The following is an 18,564-nucleotide window of genomic DNA, read 5'->3' on the forward strand; positions in this document are numbered from 1 at the left end:
CTCATTATGTGAGAAACAAGAAAGGGAAAGGGAGCTGAGGGCGCCTCGGGGGAGGGGAACTTGTCTTTCCTCCTGGAAAGAAGCAACTCCCACCTTTACCTCTAGCAGCCCCCATACCCTCCCAAGTTCCTCTCCTGCTGGGGAACCTGCACCCAGCCACTCTGCCCAGCCTCGCAGGCAGGACAAGGCTTCTCTCTGCAGAGCATCCCAGCCTCACTGCCCTCCAGATTCTCCCTAGGCCTCCAGCACAGCTGGGGGTGGAGGGCGTGTAGCCCTGCCTGGCTCACCTGGAAGTGGCTCCCACTCTGGCCAAGGTTCGGAGCTGTGCTCTGCTCCCAACACTCCCGCACGCCCACCCTGCATGTACTTAGGTACATGCAGGCAAAAATACTCATTACGTTCTCAAGGGACTCTAGCCCCCTCTAAGGACACTCAGGTCACTGAATTCTGGGTCAGGCAGACCGGGTTTAAATCGCAGCTTCTCTACTTACTGGGTACCCTTGGGCAGGTTAATTTACCATCCTGGGCTTCTGTTTACTCATCTGTAAAATAGGACTAGTAATACCTACTAATGGAAATACTGTGGGAATTAATTAACACACGAAGGGCTTAGGACAGTACAGCCCCATATTACTAGGGCCACTCCCACTACTACTAGTTAGTTCATCACCAGCACCAGCACCAGCACACAGATAGCCCTCAAATCACTCAGCTCAGCATCCAGGGTGCTTTGGAAACTCAGAGGCTCTCTGAAACATGCCATGGATGTCAGGAGCCCATACCCAAGATGTGCTGGCTAACACTCACATCCAGAGCTACAACCACAGACAGAGCCTGGGGTGGGGCAGGACACAAGAAAAATGTAAATATATATGCCAATCTGCCCTGGAGGGGATATAAAAAGATCTCCCCTTTCCCCAGCCAGAGAGCAGTGAGGCACTGGGCAAGGCAAGAGGCATGAAGGACTCAAGAGGCTCTCTAACCTGCCCAGGCTGGAGGACCAATCAATTCTTGGGCAGGTTACCCCCTTGGGGCCTCAGTTTTCAAGTCTGTAAAATGAGAAGGTGGGACCAGATGAGCTCCAAAGTGTCCCCTGTAGTCTGGATGCTGGTGCTTCTGCTTAGAGGCTGGGAAGACCTCCAAGGTCCTGGATGGCCCAGGAATTTTAGGATTCTTTTGCTGTAGCCTGCAGCTCAGTGAAAGGGCTAGAACTTGGTTCTCTCTTGGTGGTCTGCCCCCTCCTCTCCATTTAGGTGGTCTGGTCTCCATCTGCCCACCCCAAGTCCCTGGGGCCTCTTGCTAGTCCCTCCTCACATTCCAATGGCCTTGGGGGCAGCAGCCAGACCAGAAAGTCCAGTTCCTGCCCATTATCACTGCTCGCATCTGCACTGCAACCCAACACCGGCATTCCAGAGAGCAGCCCCCAGGGCTGCCCCCACCACCCACTGTGGTCAGTGTCCAGGCTCAGAGACAGGCCCCAAGCAGGGGCCAGTGTTCTCAGATTCCTCTCAGGGAAGGTGTGCCCCCAGGGAGACTCTGACTTGCTGGGAAGGCCATGGATCCCTTCTTTTGGGGTCTTCTCTGAACCTCATCCTCTCAGACTCTCCTCTTCCTATCTCTTTGCTCTGTGCCAAGCAGGCCTGAGCTCACCTACTTTTGCTCCTGAAACAGAGGTATCTCCCTCCAAGCACAGCAGAGGATGGTGGACACAGGAATTGCTACGGCTGGAGAAAGAGGCAGCAGGAAGGAGAGAACAATAAAGAGAGCTGGAGAAAGGAAGCCGGTAGGACAGAAGAAATGAGGGCTGAGGAAAGATAAAGACCCTAAACGTGACCTCACAGGAAGGCAGAGGGGGGCAGAGTGTGGGAGGGTGTGAAAGACTGAGGAGCCTCGAGACTAAGATCCAGAGAAGAGATGGACAGGGTGGGCTGTGAGCCCTCTGCATCGAATTTTCCCTCTGCCTGAATCTGGTGGCAGGCTGGCCTGGATGAAGCCCACACTCCCACCCCTTCTATCTCCCCGTGGTTTGGGGTCTGGCCTGAAGCTCCTCCTTGCTTGCCCTTCTTCAGGCCCTTGCTGGGCCCCTGCCTTTCCCCTCTGCCTGGGTCACAATATCACCTGTCCAGGCACCCCTCTTTAGGAAGCCCCTGGGACTGCTCCCATCCATAGAGGTCACTGTCTTTTCTTCTCCCCCCCCCTTACAATTCAACGCAGTCACAAATGGTTAGCCTTTCTTGGAACAGGGTGAACAAAGTTGGGGGCAGGGGAAGCAAGCTCAGAAATCAAAGAAGGTCCTTTGGTGCGGGGTGGGAAGGAGGATGGAGCAGCCTAGGCCAGCAGGCTCGGATTGCAGCCAGATTGCTGGCACTCGCCTAATGAATAAGAAAACTATGGCCTAGACTCCCTGGAGGTCCTATGGCCAGGCCCTCTGGCCAACATGTAAGCCCCACCCTCTACCAGTGACCTAAGACTTCTCTTCCCTCCTCCCTCACTTCAGCTGCAGGACCTAATAAAATTATCTACCACCCCCTCTTGCCCTGCACCAGTTCTGTCCACTCTAGATCTCCAGCCGGGTCACACTGCTCAAAGGAGGAGGGAGTCCCACGGGAGCGTCCTCTGAGGAGAGCTGGACCCCGATCCTAAGCCCCCTTCGCCTCCTTCCGCACACACCTGTATGCTCAGGTGCCCTCAGAGGCCCACGTGGCAATATACACATGCACTACTGGTCTCTACATTTCTTGTTGCAACAAGGCTATGGCCAGAGATCTTAGGGAGGCATAGATTAGTTACACAGGCAGACATTTTTGGAATCACTCGGTCCAGTTTAAACAAAGACAGCAGTGAGCTGTTTGGTTTTCCATCCTGGGTGCCCTTCTGTTCCATTCTACTTTTATTGAAGGCTGTGTTGAACAGCCTTCAAGCTGCTGTGAAAAGTCTCTCTTACACACACACACACACACACACACACACACACACACACACACACACACACACACACACGCCTGCAGGGACTCTGGAGAGGAGAGGGAAGGGCAATACAAGGAGGCCAGAAGTGAAAAAGTCCCTTCTCCCTGGGGGTGGGGAGGAAATAGGGGGCTAAGGGGGGCTGGGGGCCTGTTTCATTTGCAGGCTGCAAATGCCTCTCCTATTCACCGGCCCACATTCCCAGCCAAGGCGCCCGGCCACGGACAATGCCGGGAACAGGAACAGAGAAGATCTGCACATTGTGCTCGGGAGGCCAGCTGGCTGCCTGCGACAGTGGAGCCAAGGTGTGGGAACCAGAAGCTCTCGACTGCCACACTCAAGTCCTGCTGGTGGCGTGAGGGGCGGTCCTCCCCCCACAGTTGGGGCCTGGGGACACAGCCTTCAGCCAGCCGGGGGATAAAGTCCAAGGCAGGAGACCCCAAGACCCAGGCGTGAGGGCTACCAAGCAATGTGGTCACTGATTCACACCCCATCTGGTGAGGGAGAGCGTCTCCGCTCCTCTGGAGAGAAACACACAGCAGCAGCCACCCCCCGGCTTTGCCCCGAGTGTGTTACGTTCCCCTGCCCATCCTCCCCGTTCACAAGCTTCTGTTCCTTTGAGCTACGCTATCCATTACGAGGTAGGGAGAAACAGAGAGAAAGCCAAAGAGAAGCAGAGAGAGGCAGAGCTTTGCACCCGGAAGGCCACATGTTCATTTAGTTTTTACCAAGCTCCACAGGCAGGGGACGTGAGAAATACAAAAGAAAGAGAAGCCCTTTAGGAGCTTAAAATCTAGTTGAGAAGACAGATGGAATACCCAGCCACAAAACAGTTACTTAACAATGCAAGCAGCCCTCACTCAGAGGAAAGCTGAGCCTGAATGCCACAGACCACAAGTACTCCCCGCCTGAGGAGGGGGGGGAGAAGAAATTACTGTAAACTAAGTGGTCTTTGGGGAGGGACTGGACGAGCAGGAGCAAGAATAGATTGGGAAAAGGCTCAGCGAAGGCAGGCACGTCCCAAGGACTGACTGGATGGAAGGGCAGCCTTAATACCATAGAACAGAAACGAACCTTTGTCCAACTACTCAATATTACAACAAGAAAAGCAAAGTCCAGAGAGGGTGAGTGACTTGCCCAGAACCCCACAGGATTCCTGGTGTCCAGGCAAGGGCCTTTCCATCACACCTCACAGCTTCTCAGGAACACCGAACGGGGTTGGTCTGTGGAGCACTGACGAGCAGGTAGAAGGCCCTGGCCCTCACCCATCTGCACCGACCTCTGCACCACAGTGTACTTACGGGTGACCTGCCTGGCGGGAGAGTAGGTCTTGTCGATGCCAGTCACTCATCACACCGCCAGCACCTCCGCTGCAGCACCTGCTTCCTGCTCTGACGGCTAGGCAGACGCGTGTGACGGGCAGAGGGGAGACTTCCTCGGGTTACTTTGGCTGAGCTGCCGCTCAAGGGGCAGAGAAAAGCTTGGGTTCCACACACCAGGCCTCCAGGTGACCATGGCCTCTGGGGTTACCAGCCATTGCACCAGGAACCGCTTCCCTGCACATCCCACTGTCTACACTGAGGCCCTCCGGGGTCCCCTCACACAAGCTGTACCACCCAGCAGCTCCAGCCCATAGTCTTCCCAAACCCCCACCCAGACCTGGTTCCACAGACCTATGCCCAGACCCTGCCCCCAGGTCCACACAAGCATGGCTCTTGCTGCTGAAAGAGATTCCAGAGTTACTGGTGAAACTGCCCTCCCTCAGATAGGCTGAGAATGGTTCAGACTTTAAGAGTGGGTGATTGAGGGCCTGAGGAGTAAGTGACTTACTGAGGTGGAGACAGCAAGGGATCAGCATTGGACCTCCTCCCCTCTCACCACACGCTGCTGCCTCTTTCTAGGCGTCTGGGCTCCCTGGGGGCCTTTCTGGAACCACCACATCTAAAGGAGCTTGGAGATGGGACAGGGAGGGTGGGGGGGAGTCTCGGGAGGGAGGGGATATATGTATAAATACAGCTGATTGACTTTGGTGTACCTCATAAGCAGGTACAAGAGTGTAAAGCAATTATATTCCAATAAAGAGCTAAAAAAAAAAAACAAAATAAAGGAGCTTGGAACGTCACATTTCTCATCTCTGTTACCTCCCCAGAATAATAATAGTATCTAAGGAACACGTCCTATGTGCCCTGCACTGTGCTAAGCTCTTTACACGTGTTCTCACAGGTAACCCTCGTAGTACTCCTCCTTGGTGAGCATTATTTCCTCCAATTTAAAGATGAGGAAACCGAGACTCAGAGAGTCCAGTTACTTAGCCAAGTCCATCCAGCTGGGGGTCTGTTTGCCTCCACAGCCCAGCCCCCTACTCATCGTTGGGCACGCCCAGGCAGGATGGCCCCAGGCTGCGGGGAAGGCAATCCTGGCTGCTTGAGAACCCCGCCTGCATGGGTCCTCATCCTAAATTAGTGCGCAATACCTATCACAAACAATAATACTTAAGGAGCACTTCCTAGAGGCCAAGTCCTATGCCAGGTGCTTTCCATCCATCACCTCATTTAATCCTCCAACAGCCCTTGATACGCTGATGGGATTATGCTCACTTTTTTTTTCAGATGAGCGCACAAAGACTCGAGGGAGTTAAAAGTAGCTCGTGCTAAGGGCACATCATCAGTGAGTGACAGAGCTAGGGTTCAAACCCACCTAGGTGTGGCCCTGAAGCCCACATTCTATGGACTTCACTTTGCTGCTCACAGACCTCCCACACCAGCAAGTAGGACATGGGAGGGGCTCTCCTCTCACACCTGTGGGCCGGCACCATTGGCATCACCTGGGATCTCGTTAGACCTGCAGAACCCCAGGCCTTGGCCTAGAACTACTGATTCAAAATCTGAATTTTATCAAGATCCCCAGGTAATTTACAGGCACAGTAAAGTCTGAGAAGTCATGCTCTAAATTATCTAGCTCTTTACTCCAGTTTCCCCAGGGGCCTGAGACCAAGAACTGAGGCCAGGAAGTGAGGGGCAGGAAATAAGGGCATCTGCTTGAGGGGAGCTGGGGGTGGGTCCCGGTCCCTCCCAGTTATCTCCGCCCTCCCAGTTATCCCCCCCCCACCCCCAATTATCCCCACTTCTTGCAGCTAGCCCATCCCTCTTTGGAGTCATCCCTGCACACAGACCTCAACAGATGTAAGTCAATGCATGGTCCCACTGAATCAGGTGAACCCACATGCCCTTCCTGGAGTCCCTCCAGAGGGATGGCAGAGGGTCTCACCGGCCAGCCAAGCTTCAGCCAATGCCCAGAGGCTTTGGAGAATCCCCAGGCCCTCCCACGAAGGGGTTAAAACAGAACAGGTTGTACTCTGGCTCCAATAATTCTACTCCCTGAGAGATTTCCCTAGAGTATTCCCTAACTGAATCCCGGTGTGGGAGGAAACCGAGGGCTGGGAGCAGATTCAAGCAGTCTGCTTTTGCTGGCAACGTCAGTGGAATCGCCTTTAAATGAAGAAAAGAGTATTGACTCCATTATTGAGCACCTCCTCTGTGCCAGGCAAAGCATGAGGTGTGTTAGTCCTTACAATCATCCCATAAAGTAGGATTATATGCACAGTTCACAGGTGAGGAATCTGGGCCATGGAGAGATTAACTTGTCCAGGGTCTCATCCTTAACAAGTGTCTCAATTTTCAGCCCCCAAACTATAAACACATGGAGCAGCAAGGCAGAGAAGCTAGACGTGCTGGAAGCGTGCGTGTTCCCAGGACCCTGAGCTACTCCATCCTAATAAGATACTTGGAACTGAAGCCCTCAAGGAATCAGCCTATAGTCTAGCCCATCCTGGTCAAGCCATTTTTCAGGGACAGCATCCAAGCCCACGGGGATGGTAGAGGGGGCATTCCCAGTCCAGAGCTTGGACGCCCCAGCAGACCTGCCTGCACGGACCTGGACCCCCACCTGCCTCACTGGGTTAGTCCGCTGGGTGCACCGCGTGTCTGTGAGGGGTGCTTAGCATACCCCCCGCCCGATCAGCCCCTGTGGCGCAGGCAGGAGCCGCAGGGGCTCTGGAGGGCACCTCACACATTTTCAGAAGGCACCCTCCCATGTCACACAACATCTGCCCTGCCTGCGGGCACACGGGCAGCGAGTTATTACCAAAGGAGAAAACCCAGGCCGCTGATCAGCTTTGGAGGTTTCTAGGGACATCAGCCTGTGAAATGAGAAAAGGGGATCCAGCCACCCGGTTGCTTGGTATCCAAGCGTTCCCCACGGGGCCGTGAGCCTTGTGGGGGAGAGAGGCTGTATCAGACTGCCAGTGTTTGGAAGCAAACCCCCAGCGGTCCCCAGGACCCCAAAGGATTAACCAAGCTGACTTCGCCCACTGGCCCTTCCCCCAGCCAGAGCCCACAGCTCAATTTCTTATACCGTTAGGAGTTTCAGGAAGCCACACATCTTGAAGGTATTACCATCTATAGAAAAGCACATTTACAATTAGCTATATATAAACAGCTGGGGATTTATCTCCCAGAATTCTAGGCTGGGATGCAGGGACCACAGGCCAGGGAGCAGCTCCCTGAGAAGCCTCTTTTCTCCTGTCCGAAAATCTTCCTCGGGTCCCCACCCTCCATCCACACGTCTCCTCCTCACACCCAGCCATCTGCTCAGAAGCCGCACCAGGCTTCCCCTACACTGCCAGGAGGGCCGGGGGATGAGAGGTCGCTGAGCCAGAAGTGATTCGGTCTCAAGGTCCAGGGCTGCCTCCCAGAGAGCTCCATATGGGGGCCTGGATGAGCTTTCCTTAGAACAAAGGGGCATCTTAAACCCAACGAGAGGGCTCCTGCCTCAGAGTGATTCATCACTCACCAGCCATTCCGAGCAACTGTGTAAATGCCCTCAGAGCCAGGAAGAAACTTGTCAGTGATGAGATAGAGAAGAGGCAGCATGCCACAGGAGTTAAGTGGGATGGTGCAGGGTTCAAAATACCTAGATTGCAGTCCCGGCTCCTCTGCTCACCAGAATGTCACGAAGTTTCAGTTTTTTCATCTGTAAAAGGGGGATGATAACTGCCCACCTTCCAGCGGCATCACGATGATTAAATGAGATAATTCATGTAAAGCACTTAGGCAGGGAGCCCAGTACGCAGCAAGCACTTAATAAGTATTACCTAGGATGATTACCAACCAAAGTTAAAGCAGCCTCTTTAAGGGAGACACACACCACCCCATCCCCACCCCACCCCCCACCAGAAGTATGGAGATATGGCATAGAGAACACTTTCCACGTGGCAAAACTTTTGCCCTTTCTCAAGAGCAGTGGTTCTCAACCATGACCTCCCACCCTTACAGCCTGCCACCTTCCCAAGATACATAACTAATTTTGGTTTATGTAACAATTCCCATGGGTGTGTATAGATTAACAACAACAACAGACTTTCTGCAGGAAAGGGCAGTAAAGCACGGCCATCATTTCATCACCACAATAACTGGGAGTCCATTGGCACAAGCAAAGCACAACTCTAGAGCTGAAACACCTCTTCTCTTGCAATCAAGAAGCACACCAAATATCAAGTCACCACAATGTACACTTTCAATATCTTACAATTTTATTGTCAGTTACACCTCAGCAAAGCTGAAAATTTTTAAAAAGTACACCAACATGAAGGTGAATGGGAGTAATGTCATCACTGTGTTAACCCTGAAATTATTCTATCATATTTTTTGTAAAGCAAATTGTCGACAAGCTTCAGAACGTCATCGCTGGTCCAGTGAGGTTTTATTCTACCCAGGTTTGAAAGTCAGCACATAATTAAAAATTGCACATAACCAAAATTCCCCTTCAAAATTCTTTTAAATTACCCCCAAAGTATGACAACTGTTTATCTTTAAACACAAAAATCCTACTCGATAGACTGGGATGCTCACAATATACAGGCATATGGAAACTAAGACACACTGACCCAAGAGCTGGACAAAGCTTGCTCTCTCTCCCTCTTCCCACAGCAGTATTTGGCTACATTCTTGTCAAATTGCATTCAGTTAAATGAGTATATGATATAATTCCACCACCACAAATTACTGCTATGCCCCTCTCAACTGACCCATGCTGAGAAATCAGTGCTCCAGAAGCTGCATAAGATGGAACTGCTCCCTCTATCCCCTCATCGCCTGGAAAAAAAAAGTAAGGGCACCCACTTACTTGCAGCCTGGATTCGAGCCTTCCGGCTGACCACCAGCCCAAAGCGGTTCTGAGCCACACACTCATAGTCCCCCTCGTCTGAAGTGCTGCCTCCTCCATCCAGCAGGAAGTGGCGGATCATCAAGGACCCATTGGCCAGTACGGTGGAGTGGGTACTCTCCAGCAGCTCCACTCCATTCCTTCTCCATGTGATGCGCACTGGAGGGGCCCCCTCCACCCTGCAGCCCAGCACTAAAGGCTGCCCAGGGACTGCAACATCGTCGCTTGGCTCCACGGCAAATGCCAGTTCGGCAGAGTGGCCAAGACCTGCATCAGGCAGGGGAGATGAGAGGAAAAGGACAGGTTAGTGTGGAATGAGCAGACACACAGGGGTTCCAAGTTCTCTGGATCTGTGTATCCCCTCCCCATCATTCTGTGATGTTAATAGGAATCTCTATTAATATACAGAACTTTGTGCATTATGAAGCATCATGTCATGTAGTATAGCTACTTAATCAACAGATTATCTCAGAGAGATCAATATTATTTCTACTATCTTTTTTAAAAATTTGTATCTTTTGGGACTTCCCTGCTAGCGCAGTGGTTAAGAATCCACCTGCCAATGCAGGTTTGATCCCACATGCCACAGAGCAAGTAAGCCTATGCGCCACAAACACTGAGCCTGTGCTCTAGAGCCCTCGAGCCACAACTACTGAAGCCCACGCGCCTAGAGCCTGTGCTGTGCAAGAAGAGAAGCCATCGCAATGAGAAGCCTGCGTACCACAATGAAGAGTAGCGCCCGCTCTCCGCAACTAGAGGAAGCCCTCACACAGCAACAAAGACCCAACGCAGCCAAAAATTAATTTAAAAAAATAAAAATAAAATAAAATTTGTATCTTTTATAGAAAAGGAAACTGAAGCCCAGAGATGTTAGGCAACTTGTCCAGGGCCTCAGAGACAATAGTTGCAAATCTGGGATCTAAAAGCAAGACTGATTCCAATACAGCTGCTGCCACTTCTGTGGTCACCCTGGTTAAGCAGTGAAGCCTCACAGACTTTCAGGGTGTGACTTCAGGTACACCATTCAGCCTGTCCTGGCTTCCCAATCCTCATCTGTTTAAATCAGAAACAACAATATGGCTTGTGTCCTAGGATTGTTAAATATGACTAACAGACTCAAAGGCACTATGAAAAGTTAAAAGTTCTAAACAAATATAAAGTGAGATAGTAATAAATCACTGCTTCTTTCCACTGGCAAAACCATCTGAGGCCTAGTCTGATGCCTGGCAGGGAGAAGGGCGTGTGGGCTCAGTACCCGGTACAGGCTAGGCTATGGTCCAGCTCCACTGCCCCCACCCTAGGATGCTCTGGGCTTTGGTTGTTTTGCTTGTTTTGCCTTTGTCATAAGAAGGATGAGGGATACCAAACATCTACTCGAATTTCCCAAAATTTAGAAAGAGGGAGGTTTCTAGAACCAGTACTCACAGCAACCTCTTCACTCTTGCAGAAGAGAAAAGAATTGGAAGAGAAGAGGGAGAAGAGGGTGATCAGGGAATCAGGAGAAGCGGGAGAGAAAGGACGAGAGCTCCAATCCCACACGTGATGCCAAGTCTCCAACTTCTCCAGCAAGCAACTTACCAGACCAGTTACAACTTCACTCCAGGAGGAATGAACCCACCTGAGCTGAAAAGGCAGCCACAGACCCCTCCTCACATTTCCAGGGAACCAGCGATCCGGGAGCTGACCCCTTTCTAACAGACCAGCGCCCTCCCTGGCTGGGGGAAGATGGGGCAGTGGGTGGGGAGAAAGGAGGAGGGCTGGGGTTAGGGGCGTTTCCCCCACCCTCAGGGATAGGAGATTCGTATTTTACTATATTTTGAGGGTCACGCCCCTTCAAATCCCTACCCATCCTTCCGACGAACTGCGTTTCAGCAGCCCCAGCCCTCCACCCCAAGCCCAGCATAGCAACTGGGGGATAAAGTTTCTCCTAGATGCGGCCGCGATATCCTGCTTCTTCGGAGCTAAGAAGGAAGAGAATACTGCCCAGAGGAGTGTCTGCTGCAAACTTGGGGTGGGAGGGGAAGGGACTAGATCTGCACCCTTCTCCCGTGAGATGGGCGCGTTGCAGCCACTGAGGGAACAGGAGTGGTGACGGAGATCCGGGCGGCAAAGCCGGCAAACCCCGAGCTCCGCGTGTGCAGCCCTCCGGGGCAGGGCGGGCACGTGGGCAGCCTCGCACTCGCTCGCCCTCGGTCCGCTTCTCTTCCCCCTTCCTCAGCTCGCGCGGTGTCTCTCGGGTCTCCCCGTCCCCACGCGCGGCCCGCCGGGAATCCTCCTCCTCCTCTTCCTCGGTCTCTCCCCTCGCACTCCGCGTCCCGGTCCCGGCTCCAAATCCACGACGTGCTCTCCTCCGCCCAGCGCAGCCCGCTCCGTCCCGGCCTCCGCCCGCGGGACCTGCTGTCTCCTGCCTCGGCCGCCTCGGGGCCACTCTGTGCCCACCCCCGGGCTCCCAGCACCCCAGCTCGCCCCCTCGGAAGGGACTCAGCCCTGCGGTCTCCTATGGCTTGTTTCCCTCTCAACCCAACTCCAGCCTGCCCGCCGAGCTCCTGCTTTGCCGCGCTCCTTGCCCCTCGCTGCGGGCTCGGGCACTGCCCTGAGTCCCGGAGCCGCAGCGGACTGAATGCCGGTCCCTTTTCGGGGGGCTCCATCCTCAGCATCCCCCCCGTCGCTCCCGGCAGCCCGGCCTCAGGGCCCGCTCCCCGGCCTCCGCCCCGTCCCGCCGGGCTCCCCTTCTCGGGCAAGTCCCTCCGACCCGCGGTCCGCGCCGCTCTGCCCGGGTCCGCCCCTGGCACCCGCTTGCTCCCCTCTCTGCCTTCCCGGGGCTCGGTCCGCAGCCGCCGGGGGGCGGGCGCCCTAGCTCACCGTCGCTCGGCGCGGGCAGCAGCGGCAGCAGCGGCAGCAGCAGCGGCAGCAGCGGCAGCGGGAGCCGGGGCCGGCGGCGCGGGGGCGCGGCGCGCGGAGCAGCCATGGGGCTCGCGGTCCGCTCGGCTCGGCGACGCGCGGCTCTGGGGCCTCCCGCGGCTCACAGCGTCCCGCGGGGCCGGCGCCGGGGCCGGGGCCGCGGCTCCGGCCGGGGCCGAGCCCGGGCGGCGGGGGGCTGGGGCCACATGCCTGCCTAGGAGCGCCGGGGGCGCAGGGGCAGCGCGGCCGCTTGCGCCATCTTGCACCCACCCGGCGATCTGTCAGCCTCGCCCGGGGTGCGCGCTCCGCACTCGCACCGCCCGAGCGCGCCCCGCCCTCCTCCCGCCGCCCGCCGCCCCCCTTCCCCTCCCCTCCCGGTCCCCTCCCCCAGCCCCCTCTCCCCGGAGGCCCGGTCTGGGGAACAAAAGAGCCGGCGAGCGCTTTAAGCGGCCGGACATTCCCGGCTGCGCGGCGGACGCGCCCCCTGCGCTTTGAACTGGGGCCGGAGCGGCGGACGCCGTCCCGAGCTGCAGCCCCGTCCCCCTCCCCGCGGGCCAGCCCGGGACTTGAGGCGGGGGCGGCGCGGGGCGTGGTGGGCGCGGGGGAAGTGGAGACCCAGCGGACTGCCGAGTGGCTCCGGGCTTCCGAGAAACCCGTCAAGGTGCGGGATTCTCTCCGACCCACTCTTTCTGCTGCGCCCTTCTGCACCGTGTCCAAGTCCATGTTGTCGAGATAATTCCCTAAAAGCTGCACGAAGTTGTCAAAGATTCGGTTTGCCTTTGGTTTCTGCTCCTTCCACCCAAAGGCTAGGACGTTCAGCTGCAAGACTGGCCTCTTCAGACTGAAGAGTTCTGGCGCTTGGGTGGACAGGAGGTAGGAGAAGCGGGAAGGCAGCTTCATCCAGGGCCCTGGGAGAGCGGAACCAGCAGAACAATGAGAACACGAAAGTAACCCGGGTTTCCCATGTTCTGCCGGCTGTTTAGCCCAACAGACCCAGGCAGTCACTCTCTGAGCTCATCTGAAAGAAAGATAATCATATCTCCCACGCTCACTCATAGGGAAATTTAAAGAACACAGGTCATGACAAATAACCTGGTAACTGGAAAAGCACATTGAAAGTTAAAATTCTCAATAACATTTCAATGCCACAAAGAAGACTCGGTGTTTCACGTCAGAGAACATAAAAGAAGACAACATCAGTCTCAGGTAAGAATTGTTACGGAAGACAGGCGTGCCTCTTCAGAGACACATCCCCATGCTTGCCCACAGAGATCTTCAGTCCTGGCCACTCACTAGTAAATAATCTTCTTTTGAGTCCAGCATGAATTACTGAGCACCTACTAAGTTCGAGGAGCAGGAGGTTTAAAGAGAGCAGTCTCTGCCTCACTCACCTATTGGCATTGGACTGGTCTGGCAGAGGAGTAATTACACATCTCTTTTGACACCCACTCTGGAATCTTGGAGCAGGAGTGTTAACCATATATAAAGCTAACTTTGGTGCACGTGAGTAAAGAAAAGGCCTCCAGAAATCAGATATGTTTACTAGTGATGGGGTTTGTGCAGCCCAAGGACTCCTTATGCTGTAGTAGCAACTGGAAGATGAGCCTGAGAGGCAGGATTTGAGACATAGGAGCAAGCCGTAGAGCAAGCAGTAGGAGGCAATGGAGAAATTCAGGATCAAGGGATACGCTGAAGCTTCAAGCCAATTTCATTATGAAGAAGGGCAGGAATGATGAGTCTCTATTGGCCATAGGAAAGGAAGGGGAGGGGGCCTTCCCTGGACCCAAAGTCCTGGAACTCCCTCCCGCCGGGCTTGAATTCTGAACAACCACTTCTTGGCTTGTCCTAGACTCAGGAGAGGTCACATTGGTGTCCTGAGTTGCTGTCATTTTAAATTCGTTTTGACAAGTGTTTGATATTTCTTTATCACAACGCTTGGTCTGAGAGTGATATGCAAATAATGGCTATTCTCCTGCATGCAAAATGTGCAGTATCTCTCCCTATGATCTGTCAATTAACTTGGGGCTGGCTCACCAGCCACTTTGGGGGTGGTCCTGGGCAGGACAGCCTCTGGCTCTTGGTTCCCTGCAGTAGAAAAGCAACCACAGTCCAGGCACTGTAAAGATCTTAGCAGAGCAACTGCCAACTGTGATCCTGAGAAGTGTGTGGGGTGTAAGTGTGGAGTTTGGTGTGTGACTATTGTGCTTCGGTTTGAGTGAATGGACACAAGGGTGTTTGTGCAGGTGAGAGAGCACGTATGGGTCTCTGAGCGTGTAGGAACAATGCCCACGAGTGTGAATGTGTAGCCATGGGAGATTTTGGAGACCAGAGTTATACAAAGGAGAGCTGTTGAGGCCAAATCTCTGGAGTTGGTAGTTCATTCCTCCCTTGCACCCAAGAAAGTTAAAAAATGTGTGTCCAGAAGAAAAGATATCCCTAAAGAGCCTAAAAGAGTGCCATCAAAGAAAGTATCTTGCCTAAGTTTAGGTGTTTTTCGTAAGTGCCTGTGGAGCGAGGGAGATGGTTCAGTTTGTTTTGTTTTGGTGGAGGGGTTCCTATCCTAGGATTCTGAGTAACCTATTTTCTTTATTTTATTGAAGTATAGTTGATGTACAATATTATATGTTACAGGTGTACAATAGAATGATTCATAATTTTTAAAGGTTATACTCCATTTATAGTTATTACAAAATATTGGCTATGTTCCCTGTGTTGCACAATATTTCCTTGTAGCTTGTTTTATACATACCTGTTAATCCCCTACCCCTATCTTGCCCCCTTCCCCTTCCTCTCCCCACTGGGAACCACTAATTTGTTCTCTGTATCTGAGAGTCTGTTTCTTTTTTGTTATATTCACTAGTTTGTTGTATTTTTTAGATTCCACATATAAGTGATATCATACAGTATTTGTCTTTCTCTGACTTACTTCACTTATTATGATAGCCTCCAAGTCCATCCATGTTGTTGCAAATGGCAGAATTTCATTCTTTTTTATGGCTGAGTAGTATTCCATTGTATATATATGTGTGTGTGTGTGTGTTTGTGTGTGTGTGTATCTCACATCTTTATCCATTCATCTGTTGATGAACACCTAGGTTGCTTCCATATCTTGGCAATTGTAAATAATGCTGCTGTGAACATTGGGGTGCATGTATCTTTTCAAATTGGTGTTTTTGTTTTTGTTTTGATATATACCCAGGAGTGGAATTGCTGGGTCTGTTTTTAGTTTCTTGAGAAACCCGCATACTGTTTTCCACAGTGGCTGCACCAATTTACATTCCCATCAACAGTGTACCAGGGTTCCCTATTGGTTCATTTCTTTCTTATAACCACCTGCTCTTTCCCTCAAAAACCAACATTTCCCATCCTGGTAGGAAATACATTCTCTAGTGCAGAACAGTTGAGGAAATTCTAGTCATTTGGTTCCAAAAGAGAACATTCTTGGAAAATAGTTTATTAATTAATTATAGGGACAGATACATGATCAATGCCTTGGCTTAACACTAAAGAATATCATAATTGTAAGGAGAAAAAAATTCTGGAAAAATAATTAAATAATACAGCAAAACTACAGACAAATAAATGAGCAGGTACCGATTACACTTGTCACGCATCAAAAAAAGGTTTTTAAACGAGACTTAAAAACCGTAAGGCATCGATGGTAGGTGACAAAGGGATTAATACCCTGTAAAAGGCCAATGGACTCTTTTCTAATAAAAATACTGCTACAAAGACACAAACCTAACACTTCCAAATTACCCAGAGCCCAAATCATATATAATGCTAGTGAGTAATGGCCACGTTCTTATCAACTGTGAGTTATAGGCAGATACCAGATTTATTACTTATTTGCTTTTGAGAAACAATTTTCCACCCAACCTAATGGGTTATAAATTGTCTCATTTGCAGCTATTTAATTTAAACCAGAACCTCAGTGCCTGTTAAACAAGAACATGAAAAATGACTATGTGGTGTAATGCTAAGAGCCTACTGTTAAAACAGCCATTTAATTCAGGGGAGGTTTTTTTTTTTTTTCCTTTAGAAAAGAAAAATCAAACCAGCAAAATAAAATGAGGCTTTTGACCTTCAGAGCAGTGATGAAACATATACAGTAGTGTTAGCCACAGCAACGCTGAATGCTACAGAAATAGTACAAGTGACAATCCTGTCCTTAACGAGATACGAAACCAACATTAATAATCTTTAGTGTTATCATAGGCTGCCTGAAGGAGGAGGAGGGGGAGGAAATGTAGGTGCGGATGTCAAACGTGACTGACACCCGAGTGTAATAAACACAGATGCTGAAAGGGTCTGAGGAAGCTGCAACTCCGCTGAGAGACATTTCACCATTTAAAAAGAAAAAAAAAAAAAAAAAAAAAAAAGGAAAGATAGACTGGTTATTTCTAATTTGGCCCAGAAGCCAGAGTTAACCCTTGATGGGCTGCTCAGTTAAAAAAAGATGAATTCAGGGAGAAAAAACCGCATACTCGATGCTCCTATGAGAGGCTGAGGTGCAAAATCAAATAAATGACATCGTTTTCTCTCCACAGGAAATAGAAGTCAAGCTTGTCCCTGTGTGGCAGGTCAACAGAAAATGACTTCAGGATTGAATTTAAAGAAAAAACAAGATGAAATGAGCCCATCTCCCCTGTCCTGTGTGAGAGGATGAGATTCCTCCCACCCCCACCCTGTCAGCTCACGTTCAAGGTACAGAGTGGGAAGTGGTGGGGCTGAAGAGCCCCTGGTTCCCATCTCCTCCCACCTTCTAGCTTCAGCTGGGAAGGAAGGTCCCCAAACCCCTCCATCCAGCAAACCTGCCTCCCTGCCTAGAAGGGAGGGAGTAATTTTATCCCAAGCCTCTGGGTCGTGTTCCCCTTTCCCTATGTCAAAACCCCCCTTGTATGACTTGCATTCATCCGCCCCAAGGAGAATCATCCGATCTCCAACCCAGGGAGAAAGATGCAAGGGAAGCTGAAAGGTCTTCTCCAAACCTGCACTGGGTAGGGGTTGGGGTAGGCAGTCTGCCTGGAGAGGGGGCTTACGGAGGCAGGGGCAGGAGGATAACAGCTGAAGTGGACGGCGGACACAGGAGTCACACTATGGCCTTGAACAGACATGAGGTAGTCATGTTGTTAAGGAAGGATGCAGAGATTGAACCCAGGCAGGAGAACCACATGACACCGTGTGGGAGAGGTGTGAGAGACAGCAGAGACAGATGGACAGAGGAGACAGAGAAACCGCAGAGAGGAAAGGAAAGAGTGTCAGGGAGGAAGAGAAGGGCACTAAGATTGGGAGAGCAGGGGGCCTCGGAGACAGACACTAGAGGAGTGAGGGGGGATGAAGGAGGGGAGAGCAAAAGAAAGCAGATTTTCAAAACCAGGCACTTCCCCAATTACAAAATTAGATGCAGAGTTGCTCTGAGGGGAGCCGGAATCACCTTCTCAATTTGAGCAACAGGGGACACGGCAGGCAGATGGGAGATGATGCAACTCAAGTGTGAGGCGTTCAGAGCCTACTTGCACTCAGCCCAGCCAGACAGGAAAGTGGGCTGGCGCTGTCTCTGTCAGACAGGGCACTGCAGACACTCTCAGAGTGTGTAATAAAAGGCTGGGTGACGGAGGTGGGGGCCCACAGGGCTGGGGACGGACCACACTGGGGCACTGTCCTGACTTGGAGGATAGATTAGGCTTTAGTGACCACTGCCTGGGCCAAGGTTTCCCAGCTCACCAACCAGCACACACACATGTGCTTCACATATGTGTACATCACATATAGCTGTGCTTCACGTCTCTCACATACCATATATGTCACAGAGTATGGAGGGGAGGGAATAACCCACTTCTTCCTCTCCCCTGAGCCGAAGCACCCTAGGAGGCTCCAAATGGCTTGATGATGTTCAGTACCTGCAGGCAGACACGTGTCCATGTGTGGCCACACATGTCATGTCCCGTGATCCATGCCAGCCTGCCCCAAACTGTGCCCTCTAGGGAGCTAAGCAGAGGAGGAGACTGGGGCTCTGGGCAGTCCTGGGCTAGCTCCTGGAGGGCAGGGGGCCTTTGGCTGGCAGCTGTTCCCAGGGGCCTCCTCGAGAGCCTCACTGGGCTGGAGGTCGGGGTAGGGGCAAGAAGCACTGGCAGCCTCTGGCAGGCGGGTAAGTCTGTCTTGCCTAGGGGCTGCCTGCTCACACCCTCCCAGCTCCCTGTCCAGCCAGTCTGCCCCTTGCCCGAGATCCACAACATGCGAAGTGAGGTCAGGACCCTCTGAAGGCAGGGCATCCTCAGGTTCCAGGTCTTGGAGGTGGAGGTCAGGGTTCCCTTTGGATGCACTAAAGTCAGAGTGGACAATGACTTCAGCCTCCACCTGGTTCCTGCAGGCTGGGGGTGGCTTCTTCCTCCCATTGCCCTGGTCAGAGCAGAGAACACAAAAACCATCACTGAGAGTGACCATCAGAGGAATGACCATCATTCTTGGGATGGA

The 18,564-nt window shown here is 52.3% G+C and overlaps 2 protein-coding genes across 4 annotated transcripts in view; both read right to left on the minus strand.

Annotated features, from left to right (window-relative positions):
- IGDCC3 (immunoglobulin superfamily DCC subclass member 3) overlaps positions 1 to 12,154 on the minus strand; it is a 38,446-nt gene extending 26,292 nt beyond the window's left edge. The window contains exons 1-2 of the mRNA XM_057724619.1: positions 12,049 to 12,154; positions 9,148 to 9,453 (exon numbers count right to left, since the gene is read on the minus strand). Coding sequence (XP_057580602.1) covers positions 9,148 to 9,453; positions 12,049 to 12,154 — 412 coding nt within the window. The remainder of the gene's footprint in view (positions 1 to 9,147; positions 9,454 to 12,048) is intronic.
- Positions 12,155 to 15,552: 3,398 nt separating this feature from the next.
- The window catches only part of IGDCC4 (immunoglobulin superfamily DCC subclass member 4), a 37,825-nt gene continuing 34,813 nt past the window's right edge, over positions 15,553 to 18,564 (minus strand). For 2 of the 3 annotated variants that reach the window (XM_057725135.1, XM_057725138.1), the window contains one exon: positions 15,553 to 18,489. In XM_057725135.1, the coding sequence (XP_057581118.1) occupies positions 18,079 to 18,489 (411 nt within the window). In that variant the 3' untranslated portion in view covers positions 15,553 to 18,078. The remainder of the gene's footprint in view (positions 18,490 to 18,564) is intronic. The other variant, XR_009051621.1, reaches the window with a different exon arrangement.

Source organism: Hippopotamus amphibius, chromosome 2 (assembly GCF_030028045.1).
Source record: "Hippopotamus amphibius kiboko isolate mHipAmp2 chromosome 2, mHipAmp2.hap2, whole genome shotgun sequence".
Classification (NCBI taxonomy): domain Eukaryota; kingdom Metazoa; phylum Chordata; class Mammalia; order Artiodactyla; family Hippopotamidae; genus Hippopotamus; species Hippopotamus amphibius.